Below are 21,123 nucleotides of genomic sequence, written 5' to 3' on the forward strand. Positions count from 1 at the left end.
AGAGACGGGGTTTCACCATGTTGACCAGGATGGTCTCGATCTCTTGACCTCATGATCCACCCGCCTCGGCCTCCCAAAGTGCTGGGATTACAGGCTTGAGCCACCACGCCCGGCATTTAATACTTTTTTATGCAAAGAGAAAACAGGTAAGGACAAAGCCAAAAAAATTCCCAACCCATGTTTTGCTGTTTAACATTCCTGTATTTGAAGATAAACCTAAAGCCAAAAATTGTTCAGACTGAAAACAGATGACTCCTACTTATGAATCATTATTGCTATTACATCATACTAAATGGAAATATACTAGTAATGAAACAAAACAGGAAACTTTTCTCCTCCAGTGTAAAATGTAAACACTGTGCCCATTAAATCAATAGGTTGATTCGCATATAAAGTAACAGATGCACTAAGATTTAACATCCTCATTTATTTCTCTTCAAAATCAAATTCACAGCCTTCAAAGGGAATAGGCTTTGTTTTCAGGACATCACATCACACTACTTCTTACTTAGCATTACTTCAAAGAGTCCTCAAAACCTTCCTAAGTCTAATTCCTGTTTCTGTTTATATTCATTTACATCTGTAGAGCAAATCACTAACAGTCATCACAACAGTGCTGCTTTGCCTAGAACCAGGACTAGAAACTAAATTTTAAAAATGTTAAATATTAAATTTTCATTATACAATTCAATACTCTGCTGTATTATAAAACAGAATTATTTTCAGGTTTATTAGTGGCATTTAACTATAAGAAATGATATAGCTAAAATACCATTTAATTATATAACACAATTCGACCTTCCAATTAAGTAAAGACAACTTGTCTGTACAGCAAAGAGCCAACAGAAGGGAACTATGAGCTTGGGCATGGGATGGGAGAGGTAGGCAGTCTAAGAATGCTGAAATGGTGTACAGTTTTCTGTTATGAGATCCCAAAATGTATCTCTGATCTCCTTACCCATCCCTTATCAAAAACAAAAAAAGGACCAACTAAGAGATGATGTCTTACCTTGACTGAATAGCAAGATAAATTGTACGACGAAATGAGACCAGGTTAATTTCTGTTTTGTCATGAATAGTCACTTTTTGTCCTGAAAGAAACACAACAAAATTACAAAACTGCAAAAATAAATGTGAAGAAGCTAAAATGTATCTCTGTATTTTCTTCATAAATTTATTTAAATACGAATTTAATACCTTTTTATAACTCTGCAAATTAGTATTTACAGAATTCAAAGTAACTATTTCAAGTTTTGCTACATCATAATGTTAGCTTAAAGAAGTTCAGAACCAAGTCAAGAAAATTCTTTTTCTTTTCTCTGTCATTTGCTCATTTAGACACTATGAAAGGCTGCACTCATCCTGTTGTTTGGTAAAATATTATTTCTAGAATTATAAACAATATTGATAATTTAGAAGCACCATATAACTCAGAGGTAAAAATTGAGCTTCAGAGAACACTGGATCATCATAACAGGCTAAATGAGTCCAACATAAATATGTGTATTTGTCAAAATTTTCTCTTATTTAATGCATGAAAACTTTCCTTATAAATATTTAATAGTTTTTATTTGAATAGTATTTTCACATAAAACAAGGAAATTCTAAAGTAAAATGTAGTACATAGATGATTTCAATTAAAAAATGAGAAAAAATTAAATCTATTTTTACAAAATACGTTATAGAAGAATAATTGTACTATAAGACAGAAGTATATATTATACCCTAAAAGGCAAAGATAAACTTTAAATACCTTCACACATATAAACTGTGGCTTAACCAAAGTAAAGTTCTGAGCTTATTTCTGTGAAATAATGTAATCAAAGCTGAAGAGGAAAAACATACTACTTCTGTGCAAATACAGCTTTTGGCCTCCCCACCCTATTTTGCCAAAATGAATGGCAAATATCCAGTCACTCTCATTTGTCACATTCCTGCCAGGGCTACATAAATCACATGCACTCAGTATGAATACATGTTTTCATAGTCTATAATATAATCAAAAGCATAATATACTAAATTAAAATTGTGCAGATGCTAAAAAAAGAATTTGTTAAATATTTTTTGAGCAGTTTCTCAACCTTGGCAATACTGGAATTTGGGGCTAGATCATATCTCGTTGTTCAAATTTTGGGCTGGATCATATCTTGTCCTGTGGTTTGCAGGCTGTTTAACGGCAGCCCTCGTCTTCACCCAATAGATGCTATCAGCATCCCTCCTCGCTCTCCCCAACAAGAACTACTGTATTAGAAGATTATACTACAATTAATTTAATTTTAGAGTATCTTACAATATTATTTGAGTATGCTACATGTTTACCTTCTTCATCTTCTTCTCCCTCTTCCTCTTCTTCTTCCTCTTCCTCTTCACTACTCCCAGCATCTTGGTCTGTATTTGAGTCACTGTCTCCCTCGTCAAGAATTTCTGTAAAGTACAAAGGTTAGCAAAAAAATAACGTGCAAGTAATATATATGTATTTCATTCTAAGAAGATAATTCTCAGTTCATTGAAATCCACTGTGGTATAACAGTTTACCAGCCAACAAAGATAACCATCAAGCCTTGTGTTATTACCCGGGTGGTGAAAAAGCATTACAACTGATATGACTAGAGAGAGCCATATGTAACATTCTTTTGCCACATAAAAAGTGGCCATGAAACAAGGAGATGAGAAAAACAACAACAAAAAAAAGTAGATGACAGTTTTTGAAAAGAGCAAGAGCACTAGAAAAATATTAAGAATAGAAGCTAGCATATGGGAGTCAAAATATTGTTTTATCATCAGAAAGAAGTCAGTCCGCTTTAAAAAAAAATTAAGGCTATATACAGAAAACAAGAATTTAGGCTAAGAATGTACTAGGAAAGACAAAGAAGGGAGAGAAAATAATTGCATAATTTAGTGTTCACGTGAAATAAACAGTAATGAGATTTTTATTAACATGTATACCTACTAAATTGAACATTACAATAAATCCAAAGACTTTTCATAAATAAAACAGAAACAGAAGTTTAAAAGCCTTTAAGACAACGGGTAAGACAAGCACTGTATTGGATTATCACTTTTAAAAATACAAATGATATATTCAGAACTGGATGAAAACAGTGATGTATATGAGACTACATTAGGCCAGTCATTATGCTAAAGGCAAGCAAATGACAAAAACTAAAATTATATTTTGTCCAATTGTGCTCTGTTAGCCTGATAAAACATTTTGCAAACCTGACCAACTCTTTACTTTTGCATTTCTATTATAATCAGAGAGCTTTTAATACAAAGTTCTGGAATCAATTCATTTTAAGAAAAATTCTAATTTCTTTATGTTTAAGCAGTATAAATCAGGAGACACATAATGAAAGTAAGCAGAGAACTTCATATTATGAGAAACAAATCATTTTATAAAAATGAAGAGGAGTCATTCAGCCCTTATCTGACATACAAATCTCAAGGATATTTCTAATAAATGTGAATTCAAGAGATAATCTAAAGTATCTAGTTTATTACTATGCAACATGGCTTAGACAGACTTTTAAAAGAAGAAACTATTTAGTATTCAATAGTAGGAAGACAGGCCCTCCTGCTGTTTTCCCAAATGCTGTCAAGATCTAAAACACAAGTACACCTGGGTCAGTCTAAGGTGCTAATTATTAAAGCTGTGCCCTCTTCCTGTTGGGACCGTTTTTTTTCAGCTCTAGAAGATGTTTTACAAAACAGTGAAGGTCAAATGAATTGTCTAATCATTTACATCATCCTCTTCTCAGCACTCCACTTTAGAATCTACTTATTAAAATCACTTAGACAAGGACAACTGGATTTCATCAACTGAATAAAGTAGTGGTTTCAAAGCATGGTCTAGGAGTCCAAGAAGGATCTGAGGTCTGTCAAGTGGTCTGTGAGGTCAAAACTATTTTCATAATAATACCAAGACAGTATCTGCCTTTTAACTGTGCTGACATCTGTGATGATGATCAAAAAGCAACGGGGTTTAAAACTGCTGTAATCCAAGCACTAACTGAGGCACCAAGCTTCACTAGTAATCAATGTATTCTTTACCACCACCCTCTTGAAGAAGAAAGCCAGTTTCATCTGAGAATGTCCTTGATGAAGAAGTAAAACACAACAAATTTTATTAAATCTCAGCCCTGAATATAGAATTTTATCCTAATCTGAGTGATGAAATATAAAGTTCATATATATAGCACTTCTGTTAAAGAGAGATATAAAATGGTGACAGTTATGTCAAGGAAAACCACTTGTGTGACTGTTTGCTTTGCACGGTGAGTTAGCTATTTTTTTCATTTTTATTTGAAAGAATTGGCCAACTAATTATAGTTGTTAGATATTTGGCCAACAATTTCTCAAATGCAAACAAAATGAGACTGTCACTTTAGGAAAAACAACTCACGATATCTGCGACAATGATAGCATTAGAGTTTTCAATAATTTTGAAAAACTTATATCCATCCCTGTGAGTTTAAGAGCTCCCTAATACTTAGATTTTTCGGACGAAATTATAAGAGAAAAAAGGAATCTGGCAGGTTGCAGTGAAAAGCTCCTAGGAAATTAGCAATATTATTAAATGTGCTATAAATGTGCTAGATATTATATCAACATGTTAATTTGATTTTCATAATATTAAGGTTAACATTTTAAAAATGCATAACTCAGTGAATTAGTATTTTCTAAATGACTAATGCAACATTACAAAATCATACACGAGTAAAAGATGTATTTAAAGTGACAGACAAATGCATTCTAATGTAACACTATCAAAGCTCATTGATATTGTTTCAGAATTCACACTGCAATTAATCTTAAAACTACTAGTTGTTAAATATTGGCATTTATCTGCAAAAGCTATTAAAATACTGCTCCCTTTTTCTAACTACCTACCTATCTGAGGCTAGATTTTCATCATGTACTTCAATTAAAACAACCTACTGCAGTAGATTGAATGTAGAAACAGATATGAGGGTCCAGCTGCTTCCCATTAGGCCAAACAGTAAACTACACATATAAAATTTTATAAAATATAAATATAATGCAAAATATATAAAACATCATTCTCAACAAATTTGTTTTGTACATAACAATTTTCATAAAAATATGTAATTTATGTAAACATATACTAGGTTTGCCATTATTTTGAAATAATTTAATAAATTCTTTTATATTGTTTCAACTTTTAATAGAGTGAATATCAATAGATATAACCCATATAAGAAGGTCTTTGGAGTTGTCAATAATTTTCAAGAGTATAAAGGGATCCTGGGACCAAAGAATTTGAGAACTGCTGTAATAAAAGAAAGAGCTACTTTCCAGGCATTGGTCAATTGCCTAGACACTAAAGAAATAGATACAGAATTCTCAAGTTTAAAAAAGAAAGAAATCAAATCAGGCATATTTAAGAATTTCACAAAAAACATGTGGCATCTTTCAGGGAGACTGCAGGAAAAGAGGTTCATAAGAAGGCAAAATGGATCTATGGAGTTCTCTACAGTATTTGGAAACGAAAATATAACAGAAAAAAGGAATCTGGCAGGTTACAGTGAAAAGGTCCTAGGAAATTAGCGTCTAAAAAGAGAAACCCATTTACTATATCAGATTTATGTATAGGAATGGAAGATCTCTCCCACTTTTCCTTTTCCTTTCAACCTTCCACTTCTAAGCACTACTGAACAATGGAATGCAGAGAGTGACAGAGTAGGTCTCTACTTCCTCTGTGTATGAGACTACATAAGGCTGGTCTTTATGTTAAAAGCAAACAAATGACAAAAACTAAAGTTGTATTTTGTCCAATGGTGCTCTGTGAGCCTGATAAAAGATTTTGCAAAGCTGACCAACATTTACGTTTAGAGAGCTTTTAATACAAACTTTCAGGGTTTAATACAAAGATAAATATTTATTGCTTTCACAGTATTAAATACTTCTCCAGTAAAGTTACAATTCAAGAGAAATAAACCCATAAAATTATTATGAAAGTAGGCCTGAGTGTCAGCTTTAGGAGGAAACAAATGCAAATGTGAAAATTATAACAGTAATTAATAATAGCTATCATTGTCTGTGATAATACATAACAATGTATTGTATATATCCTTCTATAGAAAGTTAACATTTACTCTTCCATCAAACAAGTAACTTGCTACAGGTCACTCAGCTAGTAATGTCGAAGACAAATTACAAATCAAAACCTGTCCAAAGTTAGCGCTTACCATATATCAATGATGTACAAATGCAAATGATCAATTTATCAGGCACCAATACTATGATTCACCTTACCAGAAGGATATCAACCTGACCTTAAGAAACAATATAAGTATAGCACTTTACAAGAAAGTATACCACTTAACTGAATATTAAACTGGGTGGCAAAGACAGTAAGTGGTACAGAAGTTAAATAAAGGTCACTACTAATCTATGAATATTTCTTAAGATGGGTGAGACTTAAGGGTTGCATACTTTCGAGGGAAAGAAGAGAGGAGAAATGTGGTAAATAATTCAGAATGAAGTAAAAAACCATGGGCAAGTATCAGGAAAAACATAATGCCCAAGGAAACAGCTAAGAGAATAACTTTACAAGAGCAGAGATTTCATTAGGTGGGGATCAGTGATCTCTAAATATTTCCGATCAGTATTATGTGACTACTTAAATTGCTTTTACTTATCCAAAATAAATTATTTTATAAAATTGTACATACCTTTCTTAATAGCTTTGTACTTCTCTTCATTCTCCATAAAATTAGGATCCATCTTGAAAACATCTTAAAAAAAAATTAAAAGTTAATGTTTATTTTCTATATTTACATTTGTTGGTGCTCCACTTTCTACCTACTATGCACCAGGCTTACTAAGAACATCTTCCGGATTATAGTCATCCTCCAAAGGCAGCATGTGGGTGAACTGATCATCTTCTTCCACCAAATCAAGACCTTCTAGGATAATGGGGTGGTCCTTGAATCCATCTTTCCGTACAGCAAACATCACTTCAATCATATATTGAACTCTTTTGTCAATTTCAGACTCATGCAGAATGTTTCGAAGGCGTTCAAATATAGCTAAAGGTAAACAAAGAAAAGACAATAAAATAAGCAATAAATATTATAATAAACAAAAACTTAACATCAAACTAAGAATGTACACTCACCATTGATTCCTCTTGGTGACACTTGTGTTAATTTGAGGCCACATTCCTTGAGAAAGCCAATAGCTACTTCAACACTATCATCTGTTGGTCTTTCCAGGAGCAAAGTGAGCATCTCTAAGCACAAAACTTCATGTGCCTTAAATAGAATACATATATATGAAAGAAAAAAAAATGCTTTTACATACATTAAAATGTTGTTTATAATTTCTAAAAATTAATAAATCTTGTTTACAATAATTATATTGCACATATGATGGGCAAAGTTTTATAAAGCAAATAGAAATACTCCAAATATGGATACAATTTTTCTATTACTTTTTATTACCAATCTATTAAAAATTTTCAGATGACTGTTCCAAAAATCTTAATTTTTTTATGCTGAATACAACTATCTGAATTATCTTCAGAAGAAATATTCTTAGCCATTATGTATGGAAAGTGTCACAGATGAAATATGTTAAAAATCATATACTACTTCCTAATAAGATAATTATTTTCGTAATTACTTCATTAGAAATAGTTATATGATTTATAATACCCTTCTACATGACTACACTTCTTTATATACATTTCCCAATTCATTCTATCAGCAACTCTATTAGACACAAATAGTCCTCAAGTTACATGAATACTAATTTTATCACAAAATAGCTTAATAACCTCCAGAACACAACAGTTTGGAATATTCTATCTTTAAAAATAAATAAAAAAATAAAACTATTTCCACTGGCCACGTTCAAAAACTGACACTATAAACAATGGCAGGAAGAGTGGGAATAAAATTCTGAGAAACTCTGGTATGAGAAGAAAAAGAACTACAAAGGATGTTTACAACACCATACATATGCCTTTCTAAAGTCAGATGGTGATCTGAAATGGGGAGGAAAGAAGTCTAAATCTCAACTCAGGCGTCTATCTTCTTCAAATTGCGCACAACATCAAAGACACCCAGTGCTTTTTTTATGAGGGGAGAAGGGGTGTCAAACAGTCTTAAATCAGTGACAAGAAAAAAACTGCCCTGTACCAGAGTTGGGAAGATGCAAAAAATTTGTCATACTGAGTGTTTTACAGCAAAACAAAAATCTCTAGTCTAAGTGTAATATACAATTAAAAATGAAAATATATCTCTGTGGTTATAGATGTGAAATTAAGTTTCCATGGTCTTAAGTAGCAAGCTATCATCGTCATAATACAATGACTAATTAGGTTAGAATCCAAAAGATTTCTAAGAGTGAAAGAATTTTCATGTAAATAAGAACCAAAACATTCAATGTTAGTGAAATAAGATTAAGTGTGACTTAAAAATTCTTCCTGTTAAAAGTGTGACTATAAAATTCTTCTTGTTATACATGTTATACATGATATTAAATTGGAAATAATATACAACTGAAGGAAACTTTTGAGTATAAGCAAGAACAATTTTGCCACTTTCAAGGTTAAACAGAAACTAAAAACCATCAAATAATGAATGAATATAAAATAAATACAAATGGAATAATAGCATGATAAAGTTATTTGCATTTGAAACAGGTTAAAATTGATCAACTATATTCTATAAAGTGATTCTACAAATATATGACCATACCTATGTGGTTGCAAGAAATAGAGGTTTTTGTAGAATATTAGATATTTATTAGGTTCTCATGAATACCAGGTACAGGAAATGAAGTGGACGAGATACCAACTTTATTATTTTATAAAAATGGAATAGTTCTTCAAAGGAATGGTTTGTAGTCACGTAACCATGTACAGTATTAAGTCAGATTAATTTGATAAAATATCTAAAAGTGCTTTGATTAGCATCAAAGTTTTATGTTAAAGAATATTAAATAAATTTATTATACTTTTAAAATTAAAATATAATCCAACATAATTATCCCAAAAACTATAAAGTAAAACAAAAATAGAGTTACCAGTGGAGTGGCATCAACCCTGTGGTCTAATGCCACTGAATTGGACCAAGTTTTGAAGATAATTACTTACCACATTTTGGTTAATAAGATGTGCCACAAATTTTGAAGCAGTCAGACAAAGTTGCTGAAAAATGAAGGTAGAGACAAAGTTAATCCATAAATTAAACCTGCTATTCATTTGTTTATAGAATCTATGGCCTACGAACATAATCTATTTAAAACATGTAATACAAAAGTATAATTTTTATATTATAAGAAAGTTATAAGATAAAATAACAAATGAAAGACTATCACTTCTGGTTAGTTATAATTCTACAGTTTAGCCATCATTTTTGTGGCTCATCATTAGTGGTCAGGTATATTTAACAGAACAAAAGAAGTTCTCAAGAAAGACAGTTTTTAAAAAGGATTATATTAGTACCTGTGTCAAAATTAACTTTGCTTACATTTGTTGATACTGGTTTATTAGTCTGTTCCTATGTATAATTCTACTTACAAACCATTCATGTATACCTTATCATTTCTTCGGTAGCCTTTTCGAAAATTAAGAATTAACCTCTTGAGGATCAATTCTCCAATTTGTGGAAATTTTGAGTTAATAATTGCCACTAATGCTGCATAAACATGGGTGAAGATTGGAGACGCACTCTGTGCTTGCAAAACAGACCTGGACAGCAGTCCTCTGTTTAAAAAAGAATAAAAAAGGGGTCAAAAATAATCACCAAATTAATTAAACAAAAACTATTAAAATTCAGTAATAGTTCTCTGTAAATAATCATAAAATCTAAATCAGAACTAAATGGAAAGAGTTCATCTGACTAATAAAAATTTTTTTTCAGAAAACAAAATGTGAATTTGTGATTTTGTAAAATAGAATAAAGATTTTACTGTAATTTATCTTCAAAATTTTTCTCTCTATATATAATTCCTCTTATCCCAGTCTGTTTGTTACATGTAATTATGAATTAGAGGTTTTTAAGGTTCATATAAATGATTTGTTTAACACTTTCAAAAAAGTAAAACAAAAACAGACCTGCTTCAAAAGTTAGACAACATAAAGTTTCTACTACAGGTCCGTCATTTTTATAAAATTAATTTTGTGATTAAAGACAAATTTGACTTTAAATCTTTAAGTCTAATTTTAGTAGAATAAAATGAAGATCTGGAAACTCCTATGAGAAATAAAGACACAATTAAAAGCAATGCAAGATTAATGCTAAAACAATGACAAGAAATTAAAAGGTACCTACTTGTAACTGATTTTGAAAATGGTCATGTTTTTATATGCATTTGATGAGAAAGGGGAAAAAGGCAAATCGGGCAAACTGAAGTTATTTTTAGCAGTGTAATGACAAGTAATTATTGGATTGCCAGAAGTCAGAAAAAAAAGTCTTAATGGTAGGTTTAGATATGACAACTGAATCACTAGAGTAGAAAATGAGAAAAAGGATGCAGCTTATAAATTATAGTATCTTTAGCAATCCATAACTCTTCTAACTCTACTTTTTTTCCTAAGTAAAATGGAGAGACCTCTGCCTACTTTTAAGGATAATGGCTGTCTCTTGATCAACTTTCTGTACCTCTACAACTTGCTACATCTACTTTATACTCCAACTTTTTTTGGTGAGATTGGGGAGAGACAGGGTCTCACTCTGTCACCCAGGCTGGTGTGCAGCGGCATGATCATGGCTCACAGTAAGCTCCACCTCCCAGGCTCAAGCGATTCTCCTACCTCATCCTCCGGAGTAACTGGGACTACTGCATGCCACCACACCCAGCTACTCTTTGTATTTTTGGTTGAGACGGGGTTTCACAATGTTGCCTAGGCTGGTCTCAAACTCCTGGACTCAACTGATGCACTTGCCTCAGGCTCCCAAAGCGCTAAGATTACAGATATTGAATGACCATGCCTGACTATTATATTCCCTATTTTTTAAAAGAATCATAGTCATGTAAAATGACATGAGAAAACAGCCCACAGATTTTAAAATAATAAAGAGAACATAGGGTACTTCTATTTTTTGACCCTTTTAAATATCACCAATTGCTTACAGCCACATATTATAGAATATGGTGATTCTCTTCTGCTTTTCTGAAATTTATTCCCATTTCTCTCACATTCTCTCTCACTTTACTCTCATTAGAAATTAAATTGGAATAACGGCCATATACAATGAGCTCACAGCTAGTAACACTCAACAGTGACAAGTTGAAAGCTTTTCCTCTAAGATAAGGAATAACAAAAGGGTGCCTGCTCTTTCCAGTTCCATTCAACATAGTACTATAAGACCTAGCCAGAGCCATTAGGCAAGAGAAAGAAATAAAAGGAATCCAAATAAAAAATAGAGAAGTCTCTTTGCCGTAAATGGGATCTTAACACAGAAAATCCTGACGACTTAACCAAAAAAATTATTAGCACTAATAAACTAATTTAGTAAAGCTGCAGACACAAAATCAACATACAAAAATCAGTTGTGCTTCCATATGCTTACAATGAACTATCTGAAAAAGAAATCAAGAAAATATCCTGTTTACAATAGCTATGGAAAAAAGAAAACCTATGAAAGGGCTATACACCAAAAACTACAAATTGCTGATGGAAAAATGGAAGAACACACATGGCATCCCATGTCCATGGATTGAAATAATATTATTAAAATGTCCATAAAACCCAAAGCAACATACAGATTCGACTCAATCTCTCAAAATTCCAATTACAGTTTTCACAGAAATACAAAAAACAATCCTAAAACTCACATGGAACCACAAGACTCCAAATAGCCACAGCAATCTTGAACAAAAAGAACAAAGCTGGAGGCATCACACTACCAGACCTAGAATCTGCTACGAATGTTATAGTAATCCAAACAGCATGATAGTAGTATAAAAACAGGCACATAGAGCTACAGAGAACAAATAAACCAGAGATAAATCCAGGCACTTGCAGTCAATTGATTTTCAACAAAGAGGCTAAGAAGACACAATAGAGAAAAGACGGTATCTTCAATAAATGGTGTAAGGCCGCATGTTCTCACTCATAAGTGGGTGTTGAACAATGAGAACACATGAACACAGGGAGAGGAACATCACACACTGGGGTCTGTTGGTGGGTGGGGGCCTAGGGGAGGGACAGTAGTGGGTGGGGAGATTGGGGAGGGATAACATTAGAAGAAATACGTAATGTAGGTGATGGGGGTATGAAGGCAGCAAACCACCATGGCATGTGTATACCTATGTAACAATCCTGTAAGATCTGCACATGTATCCCAGAACTTAAAGTAAAATAAAAATAAATAAATAAATGGTGTGAATATCCAGATACAGAGGAATGAAAATAGATCTTAGTCCCACACCATATACAAACATCCACGCAAAATAGATTAAAGATTTAAACCATAAGACTGAAACTGTGAAACTACTCTAAGTTTCTAACAGGAAAACATGGAGGAAAAGCTCCCGGACACTAGTATTGCTAATGATTTTTTTTGGATATGACCCCTAAAGCACGGGCAACAAAAGCAAAAAGAGACAAATGTAATTACATATAACTAGAAAGCTTCTGCACAGTACAGGAAAGTATCAACAGAGTGAAGAGACAACCTATAGAATGGAAAAAAAACATTTGCAAACCATATATCTGCTAAGGGGTTAATATCCAAAATAAATTAGGAATTCAACCCAATAGTAAGAAAACAAATAACCCAATCTAAAAAATGAGCAAATGACAAAACAGGCATTTTTCAAAGGATGTACAAATAGCCTATATATATGAAAAAAATGCTCAACATTACCAATTATCTTAAAGAAATGTAAATTAAAACCACAATGAAACATTTCCCCATACCCGTTACAATGGCTGTAATAAAAAAGATGAAAAATAACAAGTGTTACCAAGGAAGGACATGGAGAAAAGAGAATCCTTATACACTGTTGGTAGAAATATAAATTAGTATAGCCGTTATGCAAATAGTATAAAGGTTCCTTAAAATACTAAAAATAAAACTACCAGCCAGGTGCGGTGGCTCACGCCTATCATACTAGCACTTTGGGAAGCCAAGGGGGGAGGACTGCTTGAGCCCAGGAGTACGAGACTGGCCTGGGCAAGATGGCAAGACTTCACTCTCTACACAATTTTTAAAAATTAGCCTGGCGTGGCAGTGAGTGCTTGCAGTCCCAGCTACTCAGGAGGCTGAGGCAGGAGAATTCCTTGAGCGCAGAAATTCAAGGGGGCAGTGGGCTACGTCCATGCACTGTACTCTGGCATGGCAATAAAGCAACACCCCCATCTAAAATAAATCAATACAAAGTTTTTTTTTTTTTTTCCAATTATAACTACCATTTGATCCAGCAGTCCCTCTATTGGGTAAATACTGAAAGGAAATGAAATCATTATGTTGAAGAGGTATGTGCACTCCCACATTTATTGCAGCATTATTCACAATAGTCAAATATGTTAACAACAGAAGTGTCTGTTGTGAATAAATGGATAAAGAAAATGTATACATACATAATGGAATACTATTCAACCATAAAGGAAATCCTGTCATTTGCAAAAAAAAAGATGAACTTGGAGAACATTATACTAAGTGAAATAAGCCAGGCACGAAAAAGACAAATAATGCATGATCTCACTAATATGCGAAATCTAAAAAAAATTGAACTCATAGAATCAGAGTATAAAATGATGGTTACCAGAGGCTGAGGGCTGGGGGAACTGTGATGCTGGTCAGTGGACACAAAATTTCAGTTAGATAATAGGAATAAGTTCCAGAGATCCATTCTACAATATTTTGACCATAGTTAACAACCATATATTGTATACTTGAAAGCTGAAAATAGAGTAGGTTTTAAGTGTTCTCGCCACAAAAAATGACAGGTATGTGAATGCGTATGTTAAACAGCTTGATTTAGCCATTCTACAAAGTAACATATATAAAAACATCATGATGTATACCACATATACAATTTTAAAAAAATAAATAATCAAACTAGTTTGAGGTAGTATATTTTAATATTCATTATTCCTCATGAGTTTAAAATATTGGAGGCATTAAGTAAATGTCCACAAAAAACATTATGTGAAATCAAAGCTTCTCAAAAACCAAAAAATCTACACAACCTCTAACAGCAAGGCACTAGTTATTTTTTAGCAGCCTGTATTTTTATAAGCATTGCATTTTAAATAAATATTCTCAACAACCTTTGAAATGAAGTAGCACAATAAATCAAAGATTATTATTCATGTAAGTATATTCCTTTGAAAATGTTACTTAGAAATACTACAAATAAAATAGCTGATACTTACCTTCCTCTAACTATATTTTCTTGAAGAAGCTCTTGAATTATAATACTTATGTTGGAAATGTTGACTTTGTTGATAAGGCCATTAATTGACTTCTTTAGGGCCTCCCAACTCATCCTCTGATATGCTAAGCTAAAAATAAGTGATTTTAATAAAGATTAAAACTTTTTCAACAATACAATAATAAGAAGCTATGAGAACATAAAAGCTACTTAGTATTCCTTATTTTTTAACATTATTTTCATGAAATGACCCCCAAGTACAGTAAGATATATGATGCCTATCAGAATAAACGGATTATATCCTAAACCATATTTGATTTTCTGTACATATGCTTAAGTACACACCATTTTCCTTTAATAACACAATAAGATTATGTAAGGTTATATAAGGATAACATTTTTTTCTTATGGCTATGTACATTTATTAGTCAAATTCATTACATGCTTATTTTAATATAATGCTTGATTTAAACTTGTCTTTAATGGAAACCTTTAAAATAAATGCAATTTAAAAAATTAAATTATAACGTAAAATACCAAAATATAAACCACACAAAAAAATCTGTATGTCCCTTCTCATAAAAGCATGACAGAGACAACAAAATTAAATGTTTTAAACCACAAAGAAATGTTAACTACAGGAAAAGGGAGTCACATGAAATAATGGGGCTGAAATATTGTTCTAAGTATTTTAAAGACGATCTCTTTGTTGATGTAGTAGTCCTACAGTTATACCAGTTGAATGCTAGATAGCTATACTGTTTTTTACTCCAGATTTTGGGGAAATTATTTGGCCTCCCTGAGTTTCTTTAGGTTGAACTGGATAACACCTAAGATGTTTCAATGCTCTACAGTTCTATGGGTTTTGTGACTGCTTTTCTGTGGAATGTGATTTCAGCTTCAGGAAGTCTTAACCTTTTTTCTTCCATACACATCTCTCTCTGCAAGTCTGGTGAAGCCAGTAGACTTTTCGGAATGATATATACAATGAAGAGGATTACAAAGGATACTAATCTTACTGAAATTTAGTTTTCGAAACACGAAACAAAAGTTTGATATAATATTCTATATGCTTCATAACACATTAAATAAAAAGAACTGGGAGAACGCTTAATTACTACTTAAATTTCTAAGTAGCATGGCTATAATCCATATTATGAAATATCTGTAACAAACAGGTTGTCCATACTCTGACCTATTGCCGACATTCTCAAAAGAAAAAAATTGCTAAATTTTAGAGAATAGCAAAAATAAAGATCCATTTTTTTCCCCAAACACATTCATTGACTGTTTGAATTATATCCATGGACCTCTTGAAGGCTTGTAGGTTAAGAATTCCTGTTCTCGGGTGGTACAGCAGGTTGGTGAGAATAATTGCTGGTGGGAACGAGCATTGTATCACTAACATTGTTTAGAATTGCCAGAACAGTGAGGATAAAAAGCAGACCTGACTTTGCAGTTAATTTTTGTTTCTAAATTCTCTATAAATTATGTACCCCCTTACTGCCTGTACCCAAGGTAGACTATTCCACTGTTTCATAATTCCAACCCTTTGGTATCCCACTATCTCTACAGAAATAAGACATATGGCTTAACAATTAGCCTGATACATGACGTTGCTCATATATAATCACAACCTATCTTATTAAACTAATCAAACAGCTACATCAACTACAATTATACTTTCTAATTAGGAAGCCCACAATTCACCTAAGCATCTACTGAAAGCAAAGACTATGACCATCTCTTAAAGATGTCTACTTCTCCTTGTACCCTTTACAGCCTATGAACAGACTTCAACTGTTTATGAAATTATCTTAAAGGAATGTGCTTTAAATTTCATGTATTGCTAACTCTCCCGTCTGCTTTATTTAAAACAAAGCAAGACTTGGACTGACAAAGTTTCCAGTATTTTACAATTAGGATTGCTTTGGACTGGACTGGAGAAACTGAATACTTTTCAGTAATGCTGCCATTACTGCCCTGTGCATGAGCAAAATGCTTACATGATAATGAAGGTCCTATTAACCACAGAGGCCATCTCTAAATTCCTTCTCAACCTAACACTTCAAATATCACTACCAAGTGCTAAAATATGACACATAAAGAAAAACTTATTAGTTTTGAATTTAGTGGCAACAAATACCCCTTTCTGGTTCTTAAATTCAGTTCTAATTTATTTTAAATCTTCATAGCTTCTTTTAGATAAATGACATTTCTACTTCAAGCCAATCCTTGAAACAAATTTAGATTTAACTTATATAAGGTTCTCAAGCACTTTTCAAATTGCCATTAAAACACCCATGAAAAGATGTGGAAATATTCCTGTCTGGCTTACCTTGCATCTGTTTTTCTTAAATTATAACTATTAATATCTTCTATCCCAATCTTTTAACTAGTTACCTGACAACTGAATAAACATTTCAATCTGGGACTATACCGTCCCTAGTTATCAACTCATCTTATTAGAGAAAATATCTCAAAAACTTAGCTGCACTTTTGTAAACAGCTCCGCACCATCCCAATTATTCTGAAAAGGGAAGGAAGAGTGTTTTAAGTGTGACTGTTCATATACAAATTTTGTTTGCCTTAGAGTAGCAAAAAAGTATAGTCTAAGACATCAAGGTCTAAAGAAAATATACAAAAAGATAAAATTGCCAGCTTCAGTTTTACAGATGAGTACAGAGGTTGGCAAACTACACCCATGAGTCAAATGCAGCTGACCACCTGCTTTTGTAAATAATGCTTTATTGGAACACAGCCACACTTATAATTTTTTACACAATACCTACGACTGTTTTCACATTTCAATGGCAGAAATGAGTAGCAACAACAGAGACAAAATGACTCACAGATGTAAAGTATTTACTATCTGGGCATTTACAGAAAAAGTTTATTGACTCCTGTTTTACAACAGGAAAGGTCCATTTTAGAAGTAAAATGTCAATATTACTCTTTTCTACAAAAAATAGATGTTATCAATAGGAATGCATCCATGAAACTATGAAAGGAACAATAGTTTAAAAATACTATAAAAGGGGTAAGCAATTTTTTGCTCAAACTTTTTTTTTTTTTTTGCTCAAACTTTTTAATTCATTCACGCAAAAAAAGAAGTTATGAGCTAATATAAAGGGGAAGCAGTATGTGGCTCTCTCTCCAATGGAGCTATGAAGTAGGTCTCTAATTTGAGGTCTCTATTACTGTAGACTAATGTAAATTCTCAAGAACCAGAGTTAATTAAACCACAGTTGACTTATTTTTCAATGACAATATCATGGCCTTATATACTTATTGATATCAACATGCCTGTTTTTATCTGTAATTTGTTCTTGCATCATCCTGAGCTTTGCAGGAGGAATATATGCTCCACCAGTGCGAGTAAGAAGAGGATCCAGCTCATCTTTCTTTTTCTTTGTAGCAGGTTCATCCTGAGCAGAGGAACTCTGAGTTATTGATGTTTCTGGGTTTCTCCTCCCAGGAGATGGGGATTTCCGGGACCTTTTCCGATCCGGATCTCTTTCTCTTTCTCTGCGTTTTTCTCGGTCCCTGCTTCTGTAATATTAATTTTTTTAAGGGCAGAAAAGACAATATAAAATACACTCTTAACAATTAAGTGCATAAAAATGAGTGAAACTGTAAGTGGGCCCCACAAATTCAGACTAGGAAAAGTGGTTTAGAATCACAGTGGGAAAGCGCTTCCCAGAGAAAATGCAATAAACTAGGTCCTGAAGGCTTGACAGGATTTAGATTGGGGGCAAGTCGGGAGGAGGAAGGGGAGAAGAAGTATGGCATTCTGCAACTAGTAGACAAAGGAATAACTATTGAAAGACTGAGCAGGGGTGTTAAGGTAAGAATGAGTAGCACACTCAGGAAACAAAGTATTATGTGTGACGGTAGTTGGAAAGATGAGTTAAAATCTTAAAACATATGCAAAAGACTTTAAGGTTTTTATACTGGAGCTGATGGGGAATTATTAAAAGTTTCTGGGTAGAAGAGTGGCATGAGAAGAATGTTTTATGAAGAAAAATTAGCCTGTGGTATATATGACAAATTGTATAAAAAAAGAAGAAACCAAGAGTTAATCTCCAATAGTGGTTACTTTAGTTGTTAAGACTGCTACAGAAAACACATTTGAAATTGTTTCTTGATAGAACTAATATTTTTTATTAGAAATCTCACAATCTTGGAAGCTTCTGCTTATTTGAGACAATGTAGGGGGAAAATTTTTTTCTAGCCACAATTAAGTCTTCCTTCCCAACTAACATACCTGATTATCCTTTCTTAAGACTTTTAGAACAGTCAAGGTATAGTTCTCTGAAACCATCAAGAACTAACAGGAAAAAGCAAATCCTTGCTGTTTGCTATCTTTCCCCAGAAAAAAGTTTATCCACTGAGTTGCTTTTTAAATACATTTTCTTGGAAACTCAGATCATTCTGTTCATGTTTTGGGTAACCATGAGTTATATATAACGCAATAAATAAAAGTAAGTTTCATACTATCACTGTATTACCAGGAAAAACTATGAGATAGATTTTAGCTAAATCTAAGGGGTATGTTTGAGATGGTCTTTTTAAATATATAGTAATAAAACCTACATGGAGATTGAAAAGCAGTCACCCTCCCAGGCAGCTGTGAAGGAACAGTTTTGTCTGCTCACTTTTAAATTCAGGAGTACAAGTGCAGGTTTATTACACAGGTAAACTTGTGTCATGTTGGGTTTGTTGTACAGATTATTTTATCACCCAAGTATTAAGCCTAGTACTCATTAGTTGTTTTTATTGATCCTCTTCCTCCTCCCACGCTCCACTCTCCATAAGGCCCCAGTGTGTGTTATTCTCCTCTATGTGTTCATGGGTTCTCATAATTTAGCTCCCACTTATAAAAACAAGAACGTGTGGTATTTGGTTTTCAGTTCCTGTGTTAGTTTGTTAAGGATAATGGCCTCCAGCTCCAACCATGTCCCTGCAAAGGACATAACCTCATGCTTTTTTATGTTCCATGGTGTATAAGTATCACATTTTCTTTATCTAGTCTATCACTGATGGGCATTCATGTAGATTCCATGTCTTTGCTATTGTGAATAGTGCTGCAATGAATATACACACACATGTGTCTTTATAATAGAATTATTTATATTCTTTTGGGTATATACCCAGTAATGAGATTGTTGGGTTGAATCACAGTTTCAAAATTGAGATATAAGAGACTTAAATGACTCCTAGAGAGGACAGACAATCTGTATACACCAAGAGTCAACAACAGATGGGAGAAAGAGTGATTTCAAATATAAGCTTCCGTTAGTCACAAAGGCAGATACTCTAAATTCTCTGAATTAATTTGCAACTGGGTTGCTTCTTCTTATGAATACACATGTTCCAAGAGACTAGCTACAGAAGGGATTTCCTGACATTGGTTATGATTCTTCTGAGAAACACCAAGTAAGAGAACTAGCTGGCTGATAAAATCAGATCCTTTTCATTAGTGTGTTTGTTCCTTTATAATGCAGAAATAACAAAATATCCTAAGAGTCAACATTTTTGGACTGTTAGTCTTCATGTTCCATGTAATACCTAGCTTGCTTACTTCACAGTGTGACTGTGTGGATCACATGAGACTTCGTTTTCATACACTAGACCTAACAAAGTTATACTGAATTAGTACAGTCAGGGATTGTGAAAAAGACATGGGCCTTGGAGTCAGAACTGGGTTCAAATTCCAGTTTCAATATCTACCAGATGTTTAAATGCAACCTCAGGTAAGTTACTTAATAAACTCAAAGCTATTTCTTTATTTGTAAACTGGAAAAAAGTAGTATCTTGTTTCTAAGAGCTTTTACAGTATTTGAGAAAATATGCAAAAAGCTTAGCTTACCAATTACGGCTATAGCAGTTGTTCTCATTAAGGTGTCATTAAGGTGACAGCAGACAAGCCTGGATTTTGAAGGTTAATGTAATCTGACATTTTAGAATTAAGTATATATTAGAAAGTGATGAGAAGGAAACTTTCGGCTGTAAATATCAAAGAATGTGCTTAGCTCCAAACTGCAGAGGAATTTGGTCAAAATTCCTGGAAGTTATAATATTGGAAGTAAAGTGGTGGATAACATCTGAGAAACATCAAAAAATTAGTGAACAATAAAACATGAGAGTCAGGTTTTGGAAACTAGATGACTAGAGAACACAGGAAAATCAGGAGAAAGCTGGTTTTATGAAAACAATGATAAAGGCACAAAGATGTCTTTTAAGGGATAATGAAATGGTTGTTACAGAGACAAATCATAGTTCCTTTATAAATACTAAAATAATGTTAGTTTTTTAAGGTTAATTAGAAATACATTCAGAATCAACCGCATTGTTCAACAACAGTTTATCTGAACTCTTACACTATTTTCTATATAAAGTGCCTGCCACTGGTTCACTGCTTTTCACTACTCAAACTGATATGCTCAGGAAAAACTAATGCTTTAAAAGTTATCATTTTCTTAGTATCTACTATGTTCAGACATGGTAGTAGGACAGACAGTATTTTTAAACCTAAACAACCAGACAAGATTCATGTTATCATCCTCATCTTATAGATGAGGAAACTGAGGCTCAGAAGAAATTTGTTAAGAAACTACCAAATTGGGCCGGGCGCAGTGGCTCAAGCCTGTAATCCCAGTACTTTGGGAGGCCGAGGCGGGTGGATCACGAGGTCAAGAGATCGAGACCATCCTGGTCAACATGGTGAAACCCCGTCTCTACTAAAAATACAAAAAATTAGCT

The 21,123-nt window shown here is 33.1% G+C and overlaps 1 protein-coding gene across 1 annotated transcript in view; it reads right to left on the minus strand.

Moving 5' to 3' along the window:
* Positions 1–21,123, minus strand: part of CWC22 (CWC22 spliceosome associated protein homolog) — a 61,551-nt gene that overhangs the window by 19,746 nt on the left and 20,682 nt on the right. The window contains exons 5-13 of the mRNA XM_037740058.1: positions 17,665–17,910; positions 14,360–14,488; positions 9,568–9,736; positions 9,125–9,178; positions 7,142–7,277; positions 6,846–7,052; positions 6,696–6,758; positions 2,320–2,424; positions 1,010–1,091 (exon numbers count right to left, since the gene is read on the minus strand). Coding sequence (XP_037595986.1) covers positions 1,010–1,091; positions 2,320–2,424; positions 6,696–6,758; positions 6,846–7,052; positions 7,142–7,277; positions 9,125–9,178; positions 9,568–9,736; positions 14,360–14,488; positions 17,665–17,910 — 1,191 coding nt within the window. The remainder of the gene's footprint in view (positions 1–1,009; positions 1,092–2,319; positions 2,425–6,695; positions 6,759–6,845; positions 7,053–7,141; positions 7,278–9,124; positions 9,179–9,567; positions 9,737–14,359; positions 14,489–17,664; positions 17,911–21,123) is intronic.

Source organism: Cebus imitator, unplaced genomic scaffold (assembly GCF_001604975.1).
Source record: "Cebus imitator isolate Cc_AM_T3 unplaced genomic scaffold, Cebus_imitator-1.0 Scaffold78, whole genome shotgun sequence".
In the NCBI taxonomy this organism is placed as follows: Eukaryota; Metazoa; Chordata; class Mammalia; order Primates; family Cebidae; genus Cebus; species Cebus imitator.